Below are 21,654 nucleotides of genomic sequence, written 5' to 3'. Positions count from 1 at the left end.
CCGGCTTGTTTACATTTTTTCTGTATTACAGCTTTACTTTATTTCTTGTGATTCTGGTGGTTGTAAAATTACAGCTTGCATTTATCTAATTAGATTAATCTTCATATGACGTTTTTCCTGTGCACTTCTTGCAATGATTTGTTCTGCATGATTTGCGGAGGTGGCCATTGTGGTAGAGACTTTGCTCCCTCAAGTTTTAGGCTCCAGAAAGGACCATGAACAGCACTTAAAGACTGTAGACACCTACAATCCAGGAACTGCACTCAAGAGATGGCTTTAACCTCCTTGGTGGTCTAATCGTCAGTATTTTTATGTTAAAAGCAGTACATGGAGATTTATTTTGCATTTTAGGCCTGTAATTTGTAGGCATAACTCACCAAAATATGTCCAATATTTAATAAATTTATAATAAACTTTAAATAAAAAAACAAAATCTGTTAAAACAAGGGTGCATAAAAATACTGAAACCCAATACAAAATAATTTAAATTTCCCGCCGTGCTCCTGTCCACACCGACGCATGCACCAATGTCATCGGGAACTCCAAAGGAAAGATCGGAAGAAGAGGACGCGGTCTGAGGTGACTGCCCAAGGATGGGATCTGATGTTTTTAGCTACCCCAAGTGTGGCTCGGTTACCGTTTTTTTTTTTTTTTTACCCCCAAGCTACACTTGCTGCTCAGTGGGTTAAGAAAAAACTGGATGATTTCTAGAAGCACAGAATATAACTGGGTATTAAAGCTTTAACCTCCCTGGGGGTATGAATATCAAGTATTTTCAAATGTAAAAGTGGTATTTTAAATTTCCCGCCTCCCAGGTGCACGGTCCCGTCCCCGAGCCACACACTTGCAAGCAGATGCCAGGTCGGCATCTGCTTCCCCTGGCCTCGCATCCCCAACATTCACACGCTGGGCATGCAGATGATGGGCATTGCCAGGTTAAACAGATGGGTGGCACCGCTTACCAGGTCAGCTTTTTAAACTCCCAGGCAATTCCAGTTACTGCTTTTGGTATGGTAAATTCAACCTGATACACACCGCTAGGGAAGTTAAAGGAAAGATACCAGAGACTCTTGATCCAGAGAACATGCGGTCACCTTCTGGAATCAGAATTAAATTTTTTTTTCCCTGGGTACCAGGGTTTTGTATTTTGCCTTCCTCTAGATAAGGGGTGTCAAACTCAAATACACAGAGGACCAAAAATAAACGTAGACAAAGTCACAGGCAAACCTGGAAAATTTTCCTTCTCATTAGATATAAACCCTTTTCATATGGAAACAAAGAGGTTTTGCTTCACATTCAATCTAGAACAAGTTTATAATAGAGAAAGAGGCATAACATTGTTTTTTAATTTTTTTAAAGAAAAAATCTTATGCCTCTTTCTCTATTTGTAACCTTCTGAGTTAAATTTCGATGGTAACCATTTTGCACAGGCTAACACTAATAATAATATTCTTCTATGAAAATCCAACCATTGAAGTCCATGCCTTGTAGGAGTAGCAAGGAAAATTACAGCTGAGGGGGAGTGCTGGATATACCAGACGTGGCCAATGCGGGGCTAAATCCGCCTGCTGCTGAAACTCCCTCTTCATTGAAATAGCGCCTCTACTCTTATTATGCTGATAGAACCCGTTTACTTCATGCTTTCCGGAACCAACGCAAGTTGCAATATGAGGGAGCTTCCCTATTACTATTTGCGGACTATTCGGCAGAAGTTTCACGGAAACGGCGCAGCTTCCAACGAGTATGCTCTATGCTATACCACCATAAATTGTGATTTACTCTGGCTTATCCTGCAATCCTACATTTTACTGATAATCAGGGGCGAAAATACTCACTCACCTCGGCCAAGGAGGCGGAAAGTTTGGTCCACACTTTATTATCTGAGCTATCCCCTGCACCATCAGAAAATTCTGGTACCTCCCCACCGCGTCTAAATGAGCGTTCCTTGATCCCGGTGTACTCCCCAAAATTACCTAAGCAATCGGGTGGTCCTCCCACCAAGAAGATCGTGATGTACACCGTTCTGAGATGCAGCCAAAGGCGAGATAATACGGTTCAAGATCAGATGTGCTTGAAAGTGCCTTATTCTCTATTGTTTCAATCTGAAACCCCTCATAATTATATCCCATTTTGTGAGGCGTGAGCCTACACCTACTGCTGGAATGATGTTTTTTCCAATGTTGTTGAGTTGGAATGACTTTTATTGCTCTGCGAGGAAAAAAGGAAAGTCACTTATTTGTACTGTTTGTCTCTCCCCCCCTGTCCCCCTGCTGACCCTTCCCCATGTTTCCATTGTTGATAGGGGACACATTTTTTCTGTTGGTTTCTGTAGCAACCATGCTAGCTCTATTGGTCATGCTCTTGTAATTCATGATGAGCTCGGCTCACTGATTGTCTTATTTCTTGCCACAATCTGTAAGTATCACGTACCGCATTGCTTGTATTCATGGCATGTACCTAGTATACTGACACTATACTGCATTTGTTATATTCACGATATGTATAAACCCTGTATCCAAATTGTATGCAAATAGTCTCCTGGAATGTTAAGGGACTGCGTTCCCCTAATAAACGCATGTCCGTATTACGTCATTTGAAAAGACCTAAGGCAGATATTACTTTGTTGCAGGAGACACACCTGGGTGCCAATGATTTTCATAGAATGAAAAAAATTGTGGGTTGGGGAAGTCTATGGTACCCCCTCTGTTGATAGGAAAGCGGGAGCCATGATTCTGCTTCATAGATCTTTCCAGGGTAAGGTCAAAACGGTTCAATGCGACTCAGCTGGTCGCATACTGAGGTTGCTTATTCACTTTTCTGATTATGATTTATCTATTTACAATATATATGCACCCAATTCACCACCGCCCTCTTTTTTTCAGGAAGTTTCTAGTTGGTTAGCTCAGGACCCTACTAGCCCTTGCAAAATAGTAGGGGGAGATTTCAACTCCGTTATGGTGCAATCGGAAGATAGACAATCTAATCCGACTCCAAATACTACCAAACCATCATCTCACTCGGTACTGGCAGACTTTGCCCAAGCCATGTCTCTGAATGATGTTTGGAGACAATACCATCCCCTAGAACGTCAATATACCTTTGTGTCTCAGGCTCATATAGCGCAAGCCCGTTTGGATTATTTATTTTGCACAGATGCAATCCTGGAAAGACTTCAGTCACCAGAGATTCATGTCATGGCATTATCAGATCATTCCCCTATACCTATTAAACTGAGAGACTGCTTTCCCAGGGGCGACTATGTACCTTGGCGCTTTCCTTCCTATTTATGTAAAGATCCCGAGTTCCAGGGAATGCTAACATCAGCATGGTTAGAATATGCTCAACATAATGCAGTTCATAGAAATGAACCGATACTTTTTTGGGAAGCGGGTAAGGCCTTCCTTAGGGGAAAGATTATCTCCTTTACGGCCAAAAAGAAAAGGATGACCCTTTCTCACTTTTTGTCGGCCCAACGACACCTTAGAGACGCGCAACAGGCGCCTACTGATAATCCCTCCCCAAGTACTAGACAGGCATGGCGCGACTCCAAACATCAATTTGACTTGCGGCTCTATCAATATGAACAGCTGAAATCTAAGTACAGATCTTTAGAGTTTCATAAATTTGGTAATAAATCAGGCAAAATGTTAGCGAATTTAGTAAGGGCAAGGTATAAACCAACATATATTCCAAAATTAAGATCACCTGTGGGTACTATGGTCACCTCGTCCAAGGAGCTGAACCGCTGCCTGGCACAATACTTTCAGGAACTGTACTCACTCCCAGATACAGATGAGTCGGCTGGCTCTGCATTTTTATCGTTAGTTGATATGCCCCGCTTGCAACAAGCTGACCTGGAGGCGTTAAATGCCCCTATTACCAAAGAACAAGTTAAACTGACTATCAGGCACCTGAAAAATGGTAAAGCCCCAGGACCTGACGGTTTTACAGCTGAATTTTACAAATTTATTGGAGAGGAGGTGGTTGATGATCTTCATGCCATGTACTCAGCCCTATGGGAGGGAGGTATTTACTTTCAGTCCGGTCAAGAAGCCTATATAAAGCTTCTATTGAAAAAAGACAAAGATCCATGTGAACCGGAATCTTACCGCCCCATTTCTTTGATAAACATAGATGCAAAAATTTTATCCAAAATTCTAGCTGATAGACTGGCTAGGATATTGCCTTCTCTTATTTCTCCATCACAAATTGGTTTTGTGCAGGGCAGATCTGCAGTAACTAACATCAGAAAAGTATTGGTGGCTTTGGAGATTGCGAACCTGACCCTGATTTGGCCATAATTGCAATAGATGCGCATAAAGCATTTGACACAGTGAATATAACATGGCTTTTTAAGGTACTTCACCATATTGGGCTGGGAGGTTCATTTTTGAAATTAATGGCAGCAATGTATGCATCCCCAAAGGCCAATATACTCACACCTGGGTTCCTGTCTGGTCCCCTCACGTTATATAGAGGGACCAGGCAGGGATGCCCCTTATCTCCCCTCTTGTTCAATCTTGCACTGGAACCACTGGTTAGATATTTGGATACCACCCCCTCTCTGCATGGTATTCCGGTGCGTGATTGCGAATTGCGAACCGCCTTTTTTGCGGATGATATTTTGACTTTTACCTCTGATCCTGGAAGAGATAGTAATACTATTAAAACAATATTCTGTACATATGAAAGTTTCTCAGGACTCAAAATAAATTTTACAAAAAGTGAGATTCTCTCTCTAGCCAGATCTATGACGGTTGCTGAACGATGGAAGGCAGAGGTTCCGTTTAAAGTGGCATCACACTCCATAATATATCTAGGTTTGCATATTGGCCGTTTGCCCTCCTCTTTGTACTCTTTGAATTATCCTCCTTTGATATCCAAAATACAGAGGGAATTGAAAATGTGGGAGAACCTGCCACTATCTTTTTTGGGTCGCTGTCATCTGGTGAAAATGATGTCCTTCTCTAAACTATTATATCCCATGCAGACTTTGCCTCTTTTACTTACCCATACTGATATTAATGCTCTTAATAAGGCTTTTACAAAATTTATTTGGGCAGGCAGACGCCCCAGAATTTCGCTTTTGAAACTGTATCTACCCAAGACGGAGGGTGGGGTGGGCTTTCCTAATGTCAGACTTTACAATTTGGCTTGTGTGGCCAGACATGTTGTGGATTGGCTTAGAGGGACTTCCTGCCACTCCAACTTGTCCCTCGAAAGTGCTATGTCTCATCCCTGGAATTTGTGTGCCTTATTACACTGCAAATTGGCCACGCTTCCACCCTCTCTGCGTCATAACTTAATAATCAGGGATACAGTGGTTACTTGGAAGGTGATTAGGCAAAAATTCAAACTTCCATTTCGCTTATCTCAATATCTTCCCATATGTGGCAATCCCTTGTTTCCCCAGGCACAGGAATATGTATCATTTAGAATATGGAAAGAGAAGGGTCTGGTTTACTTTAGAGATCTTTTTGGACAGGATATGTCTAAAATACCCTTATTGGCATTGCAAAACAAATATGATATTCCTGGGTGGGCGCTCCATCCTCTGTACTATAATCAGGCAATGTCATATCTCAGATCTTTGGCTCTTCAGTATGTAGATTTTTTTTGTTCAAATGGTTTTGATAGACTTTTATCATTGTCTCCTCCAAATATATCTAATATACATGCCTATCTGCTGCCTTCTTTTACCAAACCTCTATCAGCCTCCAATGTAAAAAGTTGGCGAAGAGATTTCCCTGACCCGGAGAATGTTGATGTAGTTATACAAGGCTATTTGACAGTCAGGAAGTCTATTGCAAATGAGGTATGGAGAGAATCACAGTTCATGTTGTTACATAGAGCCTATAAGGTGTTCAGGCCTGCAATATCAGATGCGCAGCCTAAACAATGGCATTTTCAATGTCCCAAGTGTAATAGTGCTAATGCCTCTCTTTCTCATCGCCTTTGGTTTTGCCAACATATTGAGCATTTCTGGCGTCAGATTATTATGTTTGTATCTAATGTTACTGGATACCATATCCCTAACACTCCTTCTCTTCTCCTGTTTTGCTCCTGGGAAAGTGCACAACAGAACGACGCTGGATGAGCACAGGGGGACCAGGTAAGTATGGATGGGAAAAATCTCGGGGTTAACCATCCTTGCAATTTTTTTGTGCCCGAACGAAGGTCGGGCTTAACGGCAAGGTGGTTAAGATCTTTCTCTCATCTTGGTGCCCTGAGGACTCCAATAACTAATATTCACACTTTTCAGATGTTTTTACAGACACATGATAAAAGAGAACTGTCACTATACATGCTGTATGGTATCTTGCTGCAATGTGATAACAGAGCAGACTCTATGCCATTTTAAATTCAATATTTAGTGAGATGTTACGTTTTGAAACCACATTGTTTAATTTGCACTCCACTATTGTTGTTTCTTTTTGTAGCTTTTTTATATGTATATGTATGTGTATATATATATATATATATATATATATATTTATTTATTTATATATTTGTTAACCATTATATGGTTTTGGTATTATATTGATAATGCTCCTGTATACTGTGGTAATATCTGTGTTCTTTTTGTTTTGTCCCTTTTGTTGTATATGTAAAACTTTTCAATAAAAAATCAGTTTCACAAAAAAAAAATTAAATATTTAGTGAATTATTAGCCTAAAACAAGGATGTTTGGCAGGAAAGAACACAGTTTTAGGTTTAGACTTGTTTGTTGTGCCAGCATAGATGTTTTAAAGTCAAAATGTGAGAAATCCACATTTAACTTCGATGCCAGGCTGCTAATCTGACCTAGTCTCTTATATTTAGAGTCCTTGATCAGAATGTTGTCTGGAATCCTAATCTGCATTATATCAATGAATCAATCGTTTGGTGTTAAGGCCAGGGGGCTTCAGCGTTTTTAGTAGTGGTGTTCCATGTTTCTTTCATGGCAGGTTTTCATTTTACAGATTTTGAGCAGAATTGAATTATCCATGTGTAATCTGATATAGTAGATATTTCTTAGAGACTGTGTCAGATTTCTACAATCTAACAATCTAAAATCCTAGGCACCTGTAACTGAAGAGATGTTGCTTTTCAACTATCCTACAATGCAGTGGTGCAGTCTTATCATTCCACACTTCTGGGAAAGCCTGACAGATGTTCCATCTTCTGCACTGTAGTTCCATTTTCTTACTCCTTGGTCATCACAGGAGTCAGGAGTGCCCGACAAGCTCATTACGGAGTTATTTGCTGACCCAGAGCAATCCTGTGCACAAGCTTGTTCTTGGTCAGGAACTTATTAAGTTGAAAAAGAAGGATAAGGATCAAGGCCCCTTGATGCACCTTGATATATAAGCTATATTATAATGTGCAGTAATATATACTTCCCTGTTTCTATTCTGAGATATTCATAGGTACAGTTGTGTTCATAATATTAGTAGTGTGTTTAAAATGGTGAATAAAGCTCAAAATCCTTACAACAGCTTTTATTTCCATATGCTCAAATGCATTGGGAATACTGCACATTCTATTCCAATCAAAACATGAAGATTATCGAATTTCTGTTGTTGCTTCACAGAAGGTGAAGAAAAAAAATATTAGGCTGTACAAAACCTTAACAGTGTCTGCATTCTTTACAAACTCGACCATCAACCATAACCACTGTTTCTGAGAAGTGCTGCACATCAGTGCTGCATGGAACCAACTTCTGTTGTGAACTGGTATTTCAGCCCAGGGTTATTGGACTTCATTTCACAATTCAGCTGCATTTCATGGTATTGCCCCAAGATGTTAATGTTTTTCCATTGAATTGAAGACTGGCCTGGCCATCCAACAATAGCAGTCTTGTTGGTTATTTACTGACGTGTGTTCAGGGTTGCTGTCTTGTTGAAACACCCATTTCAAGGGTATTACTTCTTTGGCATGGCCTCTTCAAGTATTTTGATATATTGCAACTGATCCATGATCCCTGATATGCCATCTGGTTCATCTGAGAAATTGTCTGCGGCCCCTAGACCCAAAAAGAACAATCTTTGTCAAACTGTAACCTCTTCAGCACACGTCTTTTTATTTTCAGCACTGGGACTTTATGTCAATAGCTTGGCTTTACATAGGCGACTTCTAATTGTAACGTTACTCACAGGTAACTTTACACCTTGTTTGATCTCCTGGAGCTGATTATTGGCTAAGTCTTTGTCATTTTGGATATTCTTCTATCCAGTTGAATGGTAGTTTTACATGTTCTTCCACATCTTTTAGGTTTCGGTTGCCATTTGAGCAGCCTATTATTTTCTGCACTTCTTTATATGTTTTCCCTTCTCCTATCAACTTTTTATTCAAAGTACACTGTTCATCTGAACAATGTCTGGAACAACCATTTTTACGCAGATTTTCAACGAGAAATGCACTATAACCAGCATTTGCTACCTTCCTTCCTTAAATATTAATGCTATCATTGTTAGCTGTATTTCCAGATTAAATGACCTAAATAATTAAACTTCACACTGCTATTATTTTAAACAGCCTAATACTCTCTTTTCTTCACTTTTTGTAAAGAAATAACACAAAATTAATGCATTTTTCTTCATCTTTTGATTTGGAATAGAATCTCCAGTGTTCCCAATGCATCTATGGAAATAAAAGTTATTTTTGTGATTAAAATTTTTTTCACTTTTTTAAACACACTGGTAATTTGATGTGCTGGAAATATTGATTACTAAATCTGATATAGTCAGATAAATTCCAGGAAAAAGCCTCCCAAGGTAAACCTATTTATACACACTTGCTTGTTGCTTCTAGAAGCACAGGCAAATTTTGGAATTTTGATGCTTTTAAAGACGACTTTCAGGATCTGGCTGCAATTATTTACAAAACAAAATGAAACTAAGCAAACTTTCTGATCGTGGAACACTCATTGTCACATAAACATCTTATTAATTAGAGATCGATAAATATCTACAGCATTCTGTTATGTAGAAACCTTATACTCAAAATTTAGAAATAGTATGAGATATCAGGAATCTGATTAGGTAGCAACTATCTGTCTTCAGATGACCGTTGATCCTTCTTTCAAGTTGAAGAGCCCAAATCAATGTTAGTTAAGTTAAATAAATAGACAAATGTGTTCCTTTTTTATTTTAAGAAGGGCCTAACATTTTAACAGTTTGACTCAATATTTGACTTTTGCGTAAGACTAGTTGTGGCAGGTTCTCTTTAAACTTTGAATGTTTCAAAACATGTTTGTCTACGGCCTTCACTTCACCCTCATGTGTATTTAGTGATTTCAAAATTCTGCTCCATAGTTTTCCAGAAAAGGCTCAGTACTTTTTGTGCTTTGTAAGCAATTATTTTATTTACTAGAATGGCATAATTACAAGGTGACGTTTTGTTGACTTTTTACAAGCTCTTCCTCTTCCTTTTCTGTCCACATATCAAGCTCATCTCTAGTCCAGTCTGAGAATTCTCTGCCTTGGATTATTCACAATGGGTCTCTGCATGTTGTGGCTCTCCATTGTCCTGCTGGGTTTTCCAGGTAAGCATGGCTATGAGGGAACTCTGGCATTATCTAAACCTGGACAGAATAATGGGATACATTTATTTGATGTAAATGCTGCTCTTCTAAATCTCTTTATAATATACATTGTGTAGAAGCAATCGGCAAGATCTTTGCACCTGCGTTCCTAGCCTTGTTCTCAAAACATTACCATGTTAAAGGAGTTTTATTACCATAAATCTTCACTTATTTATCAGCAGCAGGTGTGGTACTCCCTGGTAGGGTTTCACTCTACTAGAAGTAAATGTAAAAGATGAGAAGATAGTGGGTGGATCAGCCCACCATTAGTCACTGAACAAAAACAAGGTTCAAAAACATAATTTTTTGTTCTCTTTTAATTTGCAGTGAAATAGTGTTGTGTTATGGCACCCTTCTTTGTGTAATATTACCATACATTGCACCAAGGTGCAGTTAAATCAATCATTAATCAGTATCCAGAAAAAATTGTTTTTTCTGTAGAACATATTGTGCTGCTGTGATGGAGGCGAATGTACAAATGTACAATTCTATGGCGGCTTTAAAAGAAACACTGAATTAGAAAAATCAGAAAAAAAAAAAAAAATCAGAAAAAACACTGATTAGTAAGCATATGGTCAAATGTGAAGGGGGGCCTAAAGGAACCCAATCAATAGCCATTACTGAGACACAAAGTAAGAACTAGTAGAAAAATGTCATTTGATGTACCTGCACACCTAATCCTGGTCATCAGATGAGATAACACTGAAGCCAGAGGATTAACATATTACTAGGCAGCGATAGATTCCTAAAAAGATGAGTAATGGCAGAATCCCTCTGCCAAGTTTATACAGAAACTGATATATATGGCAATGTATGTGATGTTGTTGCACTCCATGTTGCCAACTGTTTTAGGGCTAAAGAATGTGTACAGTACATCACACTAATAAGTGGAAAAAATGGCAAAAAAATCATCACTGATGATGTGATGTTATGTGTAAATTTGAATGCTATTTTTTTCATTCAACTAGAGAGTCCTGTAGGAACAACTAAAAAATAAAGTTTGGCTACAATCAGGCCTTAGTACAAACATTGGCAAGACATGTTTAATTTGGGATCAGATACCAATAGCTAGCAGATATTAAAGTTTAACACCAGACAAACAAGCACTTTGGACAGAGTGGGGAAATTTGTGTCTGTGTAAAACAAAAAAATATGGTATAAGTTGTAATTAATTAACCCCCCCCCCCCCCCACACACACACACACACACACACACACACACACACACACCTTTAGATACCACAGAATATTGGGGTTTATACATCAAATTCTTAGATATTTTAGAGCATAGTTTTTAAACTGTGTCACGGTAGTTTCGTTAGGAGTTTTGTCTATAATAACTTCTCATTTACCCTATTTATTGTTTATCATGTTGACGCTATAACTATGACTAAAGGTTACCAATTTAAAGTGGATGTCAAAGTGCCAATAATGACCTATTCAGACCTCTGCGTACTTGTGTCTTCCATTAATATACACTCATTATTTCGCATTGCAATAAAGCGGCCCATTCATTTCTTATAGTCACAGGTACAGAAAGTGAAGAAATCCATAATGGTGTAACAGACAAAATGCCAAAAATGTTAACTTTTTCTTACTTTACTGAAAAAAGATAAAATATTGACTGGAATTAGGCTTAAAGCATGGCAGGCCCTCCTTTAGGAAGGTAGAGTTTCCTTTCATTGCACTCATTGTTTTTTTTACATCTACATGCACAGCTATAATATCGGCACATCGAGTGACAGCAACAGTAGGCGAAAATATAGTAATACCCTGCACATTCCCATCCAGCAAAAACCCCAGCAACCTATGTTGGGGACGGGGTAGCTGCTCTGCCCTTAACTGTAACAGCCCCATCATCAAAGTGGAGGCCAGCAAAATAACCTGGAGAAAATCAGAAAGGTACCAGATGGAAGGGAATTTGGGAGAAGGCGATGCATCCCTGCAAGTCCCTGACGTCACCCTGGATGACAGTGGCACTTATTGCTGCCGAGTAAAGACCTTAGAATACGACCTGCAGAGAGAGATAAGAGTGGAGATTCAAAACAGTAAGTGACTTTACGTTTTTGCATTTTAAAACTGGGAGAGGTCAATTTTCTGAGTGACAATCAAGAGCAAGTATTGGCTAGTAAGTGTTCTAGTAAACCTTGTATTGTTTGTTCTTTCATTGTGCACCTTGCTGGTTATAAATTGTTTGGAACAATTGCCATTTTGTTCCTGCTTTTATTTAGTACAGATGTGGCACCAAAGTCTTCACCAGGGATTCTGCTGTGCTGGGTTTTTGGTTTCTCCTCCAGGGACACCAACTCCAATCTATTCATTGTTCAGTTTGTTTCTTTAAAGGAAACATTTCTTTGGGGAAACTTGTATTGTCTATTTCCTGAGTGAGCACAGGTACCCCATTCATAATTTAGGATAATGATGTGCAATATATTTAAAACACAAGCTAAATGTGTTAGTAGGGAACAGGAGGCCCGGTACCATACCTTACAGAAATTTTTGAAAGATTCTTAGCATTTTCTGTAAACCCTCTCCCTTCAGTCCAGTTGGTTTGTATGGAAACAGTACGTTGCATTGCACACAGGAAATAACACATGAACTTGTTATGGGAATGCAACACCCAGCAGTGCAGACTATGCATTACTGCACGATACAACACGTGTTGCACTCACAATGAATGTGCTATGACTCCCCTGCTTCACACTGCCTGCCTGGCTTACCTGTATTATTGTTTCTTTGGGATCAGAGCCCCAGAAAGTGCATGCTTGCAATCAAATTTTAATGGTGAGATCAATGGCAAAAGCCAACCAATGTTCCCCCTGGTATGATTCATGTTGTAGCATATGTTTGACCATTTCTTCTGTTCTCTTTACAGCTTTACAAGACAATCTTGTACGGGGACCAGTGGATAGTATATTGAGCTTACCCTGCAAGTACTCTACTACAGAAGAGAAAAGTCCCATGTGCTGGGGGCGAGGTAGTTGTGGGATCACAGGATGCCCCAATAAGATTCTCAGTACAGATGGAGACAAAGTAACCTGGAGTGAATCAAACAGATATGAGTTACGAGGAAATGTATTGGGGGGGGATGTGTCACTGACAATCAATGGCGTATTCAAGGAAGACGAAGGGACATACTGCTGCAGGGTGGAAATCCCAGGACCATTCAATGACCTGAAGAAGGATGTTGAGCTGGAAGTTCAGGATGGTATTGATGCATTACAAATTATTACTTACAATAATTAGTTTGTTATCTAAACTAAAGTTGAAGAGATTATTAGTCAGTAATTCACCTAAAAACATTTTCTGGGTAATAATTTATATGTTAAAAATAAGAACATGCTAGAGAATTTACATTACTGTTATTCAAGTCTTGATATTTATGCAGCTCCAACACAAAGCATAGCCAGCCAGGTGATATGAATTTTCTCATGTAGCTTGGTGACCAACCTTCCCCTGGCCTGTGAATGAACAGTGAAGGAGCAACACAGACTGTTAAGTTCATCTCTCTGCTCTCTCCTTCTGTTAGCAAGTTCATTCTCCTTCTCCACCCATGCTCATTGGGTTACACAAGGCTAAATCAGTCATAATTAGGTAATTATGCTGTCTATTTAAAATACATTAAATACTTTATAACACATTTTATAATAATATATACCACATAATACATTTATTGATGTGATTTAATAACTGTCTGGGTCCAGTCATGTGAAAAAAGTGCACTCTATTTCAATTGTAAGGTTTTACATATTGTATTATAATAAGAATCTATCAGTCCTTAGCAGGTCCTAAAATAGCCTTAAAAGTACAGCCTTAGATGAACAACAACGCAATGACATAATACACAGTGGTATTATTTATTTAACAAAATGCAGAAGCAGTGTGTGATAAATTAGGCACACTTACCACTTCACTAGGAAGGTAAGTAGCAGCTAGGTAATGCTGAATAAATGCACTTGAATATTTGATCATCAAGTGTGACCATCTCTATAAAGCAGAAGTTTTGGCAGTTTGCTGGGCTGGGGCATTCAGGTTTTTGTTAAAAAATGCCAAAGTGGAAAGACTTTAGTAACGATCTGATAGAGGCAAGTGTTTCTGCTCATTAATCTGGGAAGGGTTAAAAGGCCATTTCCAAACAATATAAAGTCCATCATTTTGCAGTGAGGAGCTGGTTCACAAGTGGAAAGCATTCCAGGTAGTTTTTATTCTTCCCAGGATTGAATTTCCCAGCAATTTTACCCTAAAGTCAGACCTTGCAATGCTCAGAGAAATTGCAAAAACCCCAAAAGCTACATCTCAGATTCCACAGGTCTCCCCATTATTCTTGTTCATAAACAATAAAGTTCATAAGCATGCATCTAGAAAAAGAACAAAGATGGCTTCTGTAGAGGTGTCGCCCCAGGAGAAAATGTCTCCTTTTAAAGAGAATAGAAAAAAAGAGAATATGGCAGCATGGCTCAGGTTTCCAAAGTTATTGAACAAACCACAAGACTTTTGGAACAATGTCCTTTAATGTCCTTTGGACAAATGAGACCAAAGTGATGATGTTTGGCCATAATGCATAGCACCATGTTTTTTATTTTCATTTTAAAGCACAGTATTAAGCCGTATACACGTGAAAAGATCTTTCACAATCTTTTCCAACGATAAGAACAGCACGATGCATGAGGGAGTGCTGTACATACAGCACCGTTCTGCTCTATGGAGAGGGGAGGGGGAGAGCGACGTCAGGATGGATCCATGGACAATGAACGACGAGGGCTGTACACACGCCAGATTCTTGCCAGATCCAGCCGAAGCCGATTATTGGGCGAGAAAAATTTGACGTGTGTACATAGCTTTAGAGTGGTGATAACTTGCTCTTGTTTTGCGGTCATTGAGTTAACAATGAACTCCTCTGTATACTAACATATTCTAGAGCCAAATGTGGGGCCATCTGTGGGACAGGTACAGCTTGGCCAACATTGGGCCGTGCAACAGGACAATGATCTCAAGCACACCAACAAAAAAAGTGAAAAAAAAATCAAAATGTTGCAATGGCGCAGTCAAAGTCCAGACATCAACCCAGTTGATCTGTTGTGAATCACTCTACATAAATTAATGCCCATTAACTTCAATGAACTGAATCAATGTTGGGACACAATTCCTACATGATGATTTGAGACACTGATAGAGACATGCATAAAACAAATCCTTCAAGATATTGCTGCTTAAGGTAGTTCTGCAAGCTATTGAATTATGGGGTGTACTTAGTTTTTCACACATGGCTTCCCCATTTTGACCTAATTTTTGAAAAGTAAGTAAATAGTGACAAAGTGGAATCTGTTGTGTGTCATTTTGCAGCCAAGGCCAGATTTAAATTTTTTTTTTAACCAGCTAAAGACCAATGATTTTTATCATGTCCTGATACATAAAATGTAAAAACTGAAAATGGCTATACTTACTGTATGTAGTCAGTCACATGGGTGACCAACTGTGAATGCACAACTACATCAATATGTTCTATACTGGTGAATTTCCTTTCTGATTATGCTAAGTTATGTCAAAAAAAGGTGAAAGTTAGCAACATAGTTATACTGATAACTGGAACATGATTTCTATATGGTTAATAAATTACTATAAATTAAATAAATATTTGGCCCAGCCTGTAGGGAGCAGCAGACTGATGAAGTGAAAGTCAAAAATAGTGTTAAAATCAAAGCCATAATAGTGTTAGCATCCCCTTTCATAGTCTGCACATGTCATTAGTAGAGGGTGATAATAGAGTTGATTTGTATCTAACATACGAACAGCATGGAGACAATTTGATAAATCAGTCTGTAAAAGGTAAAAGACTGGACTGAGTTGGGAATAGGCTGACCTGAGAAATAATGTTCTTGGGAATATGTTTTCCCAGAATAGTTACCATTCACCATAATGTTACGCATATACCAGGCCTAGTACCCCCAATAAATGTCACACTAGCAATGGTCACATAGATACCATCATGTGCAAGCATTATTTGATTTGATCGGTGTGTAATATGCAATATATGGCTATTCATTTTTTCTCTCTTACGTTCACAGTGAATTTGGTGAGGGGGTCACTTCATGATTCATTGACGCTGCCCTGCTCCTACGCCACTGATTCTGGTACACGCCAAATGTGCTGGGGTCGAGGACACTGTGGAATACTTCTCTGCCGCAATGAAGTCCTTAAAACTGATGGTGATGCAATAACCTGGAGAGAATCAGAAAGATACCAGCTAAAGGAAAACATATTAAAGGGGGACGTATCACTGACCATCAATAACATCAATGAAGATGATGGCGGAGTGTACTGCTGCAGAGTGAGGGTGCCAGGAGTATTCAATGATATAAAGAAGGAAGTTCGACTAGAGATACACAACAGTAAATTAGTATTTTATTTTTGATATGAATGATTTAAAATCTATCTGATTATGTATTTCAAAGGTGCTTTAAAACTTTGGTATGCAAAGTTTTACAGTTTGTGCTCTTTAGGAAGTAGCCAAAGAGAAGAAAAACCTGTCCCCTGCCAGCATGTTGCAGAAACTGTTATTTGTTGGCAGAGGTCCAACATATCCCCTGCTTGGTCAGAGCTAGAACTATCCAAATAACGAAGATCCTAGTGTGCTGATTGATGAGCTCAGGCTGTGACTCTGTAGAGGTGTGTTGGACCTCTGCAATAAGTATATAAAGTTTTATATAGTTTTATATAGTTTTTTTATAGTTTTATATAGAAATAGAATGTAAATTTCTATGTTACAGTTATGACATGATAATACTAAGAAGACTCAATACAAATCTTAAAGAGCTAGAACAATGAATCACTTTTTAAAACTCGTTGAAACTGCCTTCTGTTATCAATCTTTATCCTCATGTAAAAGTAAATAAGATCCAGTAGGTAGAGTTAGTCTACCCCATCTGTGACAGAGGGGCAGTTTTAGTTACTAAGGTACAGAGAACAGTTAATTGAATATTAGGGTGATTTACCTTGTTGAAATCTAGCTAATGCTGCAATAATAGTAACAGATTAAGTGTTTTCATATATTTTTGTTTAAATGAATGTTCTCTTTAACATTAATATGATGGTTCTCCTTAATATTTACAGCGGATCATGTGAAGGGATTAGTGGGTGACACAGTGAAGTTACCCTGTAAATACAATGTAAGTGAAGGTACCACTAAAATGTGTTGGGGAAAAGGTAGCTGCCCCAAGTATAGGTGCACAGACCCCCTTGTATGGACTGATGGAGAAGAGGTAACTTGGACAGAGTCTGGCAGATACCGCCTAAAGGGGAACCTGGCTCATGGGGATGTGTCACTCTCAATCCTTGGTGTCTCTAAGGAAGATGAAGGGACCTACTGTTGCCGTGTGGAGATCCCAGGTCTCTTCAATGACAAGGCAAAGGAGATCTCTTTGGAGGTGCAAGATGGTGAGTGTGTTTCTTAATATTGTTATCGGCTCTGTTTTTTGTTGGTCCCTTTTTTTTACTCTTGTTTGTGATGTATTCTATTCTATCTTCAAACTCTTAATAATGAAAAGATAAAATTGACAATCTCTTTATGACTGTTTATGGTTCTCATTGTTTCACATCACCCTTAACGAGACTACCACCCAAAAACACATTGAAAATCCACTTTGAGAGATCCAAAATAAACTGTGTGCCTTAGAATGTAGTCTAGTAATCTATATCCTGAATTCTGATTGTCTACTCTTAAATAATATATCTACCCAGCTGAAGCAATGGTTGGATAACTGTGTGTGTTTTTTTTTTTTTCAGATATGTTTCAGACCGTGACTAAAGTGAAAGTTTGAAGGTAAACTAAGAAACAAATATAACAAACAGACAACTTTTTTTTATTAGACAGCCCAATGAATGCAGCACGGTCCCAAGAAAAACAATTTATCATGTAGCAACCTTAGCCAAGCTATATGTCACCTATACAACCCTTCATGGCTCATGAAGACAGATAAGACACACACAAGTGCAAAAGTCACTCTTTTTTTGAACTCTGCTGCTCCATCCTACCTACTCTTAAGGTCATTCCATGTTTGATTCCTGATAGATCACCATCCTTCCTTCACTTTGGAACTTTTTAATTGGCAATAAATGCAGAATGTTGCCACTAACCATGCCAAATTACATTACTGCTGCAATGCCGCCTTATATTTACTTTCCCCTTTACTGGCATGCCATGATACCTTTAATTACACACTGTGCCAAAAGTGAGGCATGCTCCCTGTGCCTGCTGGTAGGGGATGCAATGTGTGCCAGGGGACAGGGCTAGGTGGCATTAAATGTGTGCACAGTGTGTAGGAACGTGTGGATGCAGCATTCAATTTCATTTCATTTATACCCTAATTGTTTATCTTGAATTTCTGCAGATTTGAAGCACCTCTTATGATTCCCTGAAGCTACCAGTAAAAAAGAAAGAGAAAAGATGGCAAAGAAAAACTTTAATGTTTAGATCATATTATCCTAAAAATGCACTACAGTAATTTTTCCTACTTTCCTACTTTTTGAAAAAAAAGAAAACAATTTCAGAAACTCAGCTCAGCCAGTCTGTAATGTTTCATTCCTGCTGTTCTGTAGTAAATAAAACATTAGTAACGCTATGTTTTGCTGTCATATATATACAGTATGTTCTTCATTTTATGATATTTACATGTTTCTCTTGTGCTGGTCATTCTATGAGTAAGATGAATGCTGAGAGCTGATTGTTGATAAATACTAGTGTTGATCGAATATCTCACTATGCGATTCGACAGCTTTTCGATCAAATAGTGAGATATTGTTCGAGTGATCGAAGGCCGAATTCGAACACCGTTGAAGTCAATGGTGGGAGAATTTTTGGGGTATTTTTAGGGACTATTAGGGGCTGTTGTATACCTGTATGTGAGAAACTCTATCCAAGAACACAGGGAGTCTTGTGTTCTTGGATAGAGAAACTCTATCCAGGAACACATACTACAGGACTGCAATACCGATCCTGATTGCTGTTGCCACACTGTACTAGTAGTATGTGTTCTTGGATAGAGTTTCTCTATCCAAGAACACAGGGCACTAGATGTGATGAATGAGGAAACTTGAATGAGGATTGCAGACTCTGCTGCAATCGATGAGAAGATGCTGGCTGGCAAGTCTCTCTTAAGCTACGTACACACGGCAGATTTTTATCACCCGATAATCGGCATCGGCCAAATATCGGGCGAAAATCTGCCGTGTGTACAGTTGGTGTCGTCCATCGTCCGAGCGACCGACCTGCCGGATCCACGGACGATAGACGACGACCGATCATAGTACAGCACCGTTCATGCATCGTGCAGTCCCTTGTTGTTGGAAAGGATCGTGAAAGATCCTTTCCAACGACAAAAATTGCAAGTGTGTACGCAGCTTTACTCTGTAACAGGCACAGTAATATGTTACATTTGTTACCTTTTTCTTGCAGTGGATAATAGAAAAATGTAACAAATGTATCATAATATTACTATGCTGAAAAGTGTGTTACAGAGTAAGGGATATCATGTCATTGTAGAATAACCTGTAAAAAAAAAAAAAAAAAATCAAAAACTTGCACTGCAATCATGAAATCTGCAATATAAAATATATATAGCAAGCCCCCCCGCACATTCTTTGGAAGCTAGTTGCCCCGTCCCAGCACACAGTTGGCCTCAGGATTTCTGTGTGCAAAGGATGGCATCTGGGGAAGGACAGACAGAGGACCTCAGATAACAGTAGAGGCAAGCCATACACAGGTAATCAGTCCACCAGATGAGGTATCCAAAGATAAAGGCAAAGCAAACTCAGGGTTGCAGGCAAAAGGTAAGTCTAGGCAGCATGCAATTGCAGGATCGGCAACATAACAAATAACACACCAGAAGAAGATAAGCCCAGCTTAATTCAGGCAACTGGGACTGTGAACAGAAAAGCTATAAAGTCCTATCAGCCACTGGCAAGGCAGAATTCATCCAGTGACTAATCCAAAAATCCCCTAAAAGTGTGCACAGCCTCAGAATATGTGCCAGGGATACCGATAAGGTAAATTTCAGGCTGCATGGCTAAAGGGCAGCAGGAGATGCTGTTATTTCCGTGTTTTCCATGCTGCTGCAAGTGACACCACTGGACAGAATAAACATGGTGCAATACTGCAGTGGTGCACAGCAAGGAATGTACATTACAATGCATGTGGTGTGAATCTAGTTTTTTCCTCCATTGAGGGGCACCAGAATGTGATGAGAACTTTGAGTTGTACTGCCAGCTGTAGGAGGGTTGGACACTGGCAGCAAAAATCCATGAATGACGGATCCATGAATGACGGATCCATGAATGACGGATCCATGAATGACGTCAGACGACCTCTGTACACATGTCACTCTGAGGATCAGGTGGTCCCAATGTTTCTATATTTTCTTAGAATATTAAGGGACATTTCTCTCTCATCTTTTAGGACTCATTCTCATAGGGCTATTCAGACTGATCATGTAATGCTTTCCAAAGCCTGTCACAGAAATCAATGGGGGTTTTATAATATATAGTGATCATATATGGTTATACCTTTCATATAATATTCAAGCTGCAGCTACTTTTATTATTCAACAATTTAATTATTCCAGCAATTTTAATAAATTGTGCTCAGTGATTATCCATGTCAAACAATTCTGTGGCCCTGTATAGTTAAATAGCAGGGTGCAGGAAGGAGACCAGAGTTCTAGTAGTAATCATATTGAAATATTCCAATCAGCTCTCTTTGGGGAACTCTTTAGTAGAAAAGGAACCAGTGACTTAAATAATTACCTAAACTTGACCCATATCGCATATCCTGCCCTAAGGCGTAAATGTAACCACTAAACCTCAACCCTAACACAAAATGCAGAACTGCTGTAAATAGAAATGTATTATACAATTAAATAATAAAATAAAAAAAAGTAATTGCAATGTTCAAGTTTAATAATCACCTATCACTCCACCACTCAGTATTTAATATGTGGTATTTTATACCACAAGATGCTGTCTGTGGGCCTGAATGATAGTAATTGCTTGATAGGTTTAAGGTCAAAATCATAACTGGCACCCAGCCAGTGACTGGACAGTAAAGTAGAAGCAGTGTAGTACAAAGCTCATCTCTCATATTGTCATGTTGTTTTTGTCTCCTATCGGTATGCTCCTTTTCAATACCTGAACTGCTTGTCTACTGACACCAAGGACAGATCATCTCCAAGCCAATATTTGGTATGCTGTGAGGAAAGCTGTCCAGACATTTTCTAAATGAAATTTAGAATGTTTTTTGGTAAAACCTCTAAAAAGAAAAAGGTGTCCTTCACTGTACGGTAAGGACCTGGGACTTTCTGGTAAAGAAGTAAGTGAATGCATAGTTTTAAATGTAATTTCTTGGTGTGAACAATGGTGACACAGGCACATAAAACACAACCTTAACCGAGAGAAAACCTCACCCAAAACTGACATTTCCTTTCTGAGGATAACAATAATCTGCATTGCATTTTGGTATTATTTTAGGAGAATTGATGAGATCTTAGATAATCCTGAGATTTTATGAACAACTATTACAGCCATTCTTACAGAACTTAAACTGTTCCTCCTTTTTTCTTGTATCCGGTGGATTGGTAGGCAGCACACACCAGCAGTAAGATATCATTCAAATCACTGATCTCGCCGTGTCTGTACAATCCTTTTGGCCTCTCTTACTGCTCTTCATTGCAAGTAAGTACATGGTTGTCTACTGTATATATATATATATATATTTATATATATATATATAATTATTATTTATATTAAAAACAAAATTTATATAGCACCGACAGCGCTTTACAAAGTCCATAGTAATGTGACTAGCTGTCCCTAAAAGGAGCTCACAATCTAATGTCATTACCATAGTCATATGTCTTTAATACAGTCTAAGGTCAATTTGGAAGGGAAGCCAATTACCCTTACTGCACGTTTTTGCAATGTGGGAGGAAACCGGAGTACCCGGAGGAAACCCACACAAACACGGGGAGAACATGCAAACTCCATGCAGATAGTGCTCTGGCTGAGATTCGAACCTAGGACCTAGCGCTGCAAAGGCCAGAG

The 21,654-nt window shown here is 38.9% G+C and overlaps 1 protein-coding gene across 1 annotated transcript; it reads left to right on the top strand.

Annotated features, from left to right (window-relative positions):
• Positions 1–9,367: 9,367 nt before the first annotated feature.
• Positions 9,368–18,182, top strand: LOC140323343 (polymeric immunoglobulin receptor-like). The gene is made up of 7 exons (XM_072400317.1): positions 9,368–9,526; positions 11,283–11,612; positions 12,440–12,772; positions 15,630–15,953; positions 16,675–16,998; positions 17,347–17,383; positions 17,952–18,182. Exons 1-6 carry the CDS (start codon positions 9,478–9,480, stop codon positions 17,379–17,381), a joined length of 1,395 nt encoding a protein of 464 aa, XP_072256418.1. The 5' UTR covers positions 9,368–9,477; the 3' UTR covers positions 17,382–17,383; positions 17,952–18,182.
• The last annotated feature ends 3,472 nt before the right edge of the window (positions 18,183–21,654 follow it).

Source organism: Pyxicephalus adspersus, chromosome 2 (assembly GCF_032062135.1).
Source record: "Pyxicephalus adspersus chromosome 2, UCB_Pads_2.0, whole genome shotgun sequence".
Lineage (NCBI taxonomy): Eukaryota > Metazoa > Chordata > Amphibia > Anura > Pyxicephalidae > Pyxicephalus > Pyxicephalus adspersus.
The sequence above is the reverse complement of the archived record's forward strand: the minus strand, read 5'-3'. Positions and strand labels throughout refer to the sequence as shown.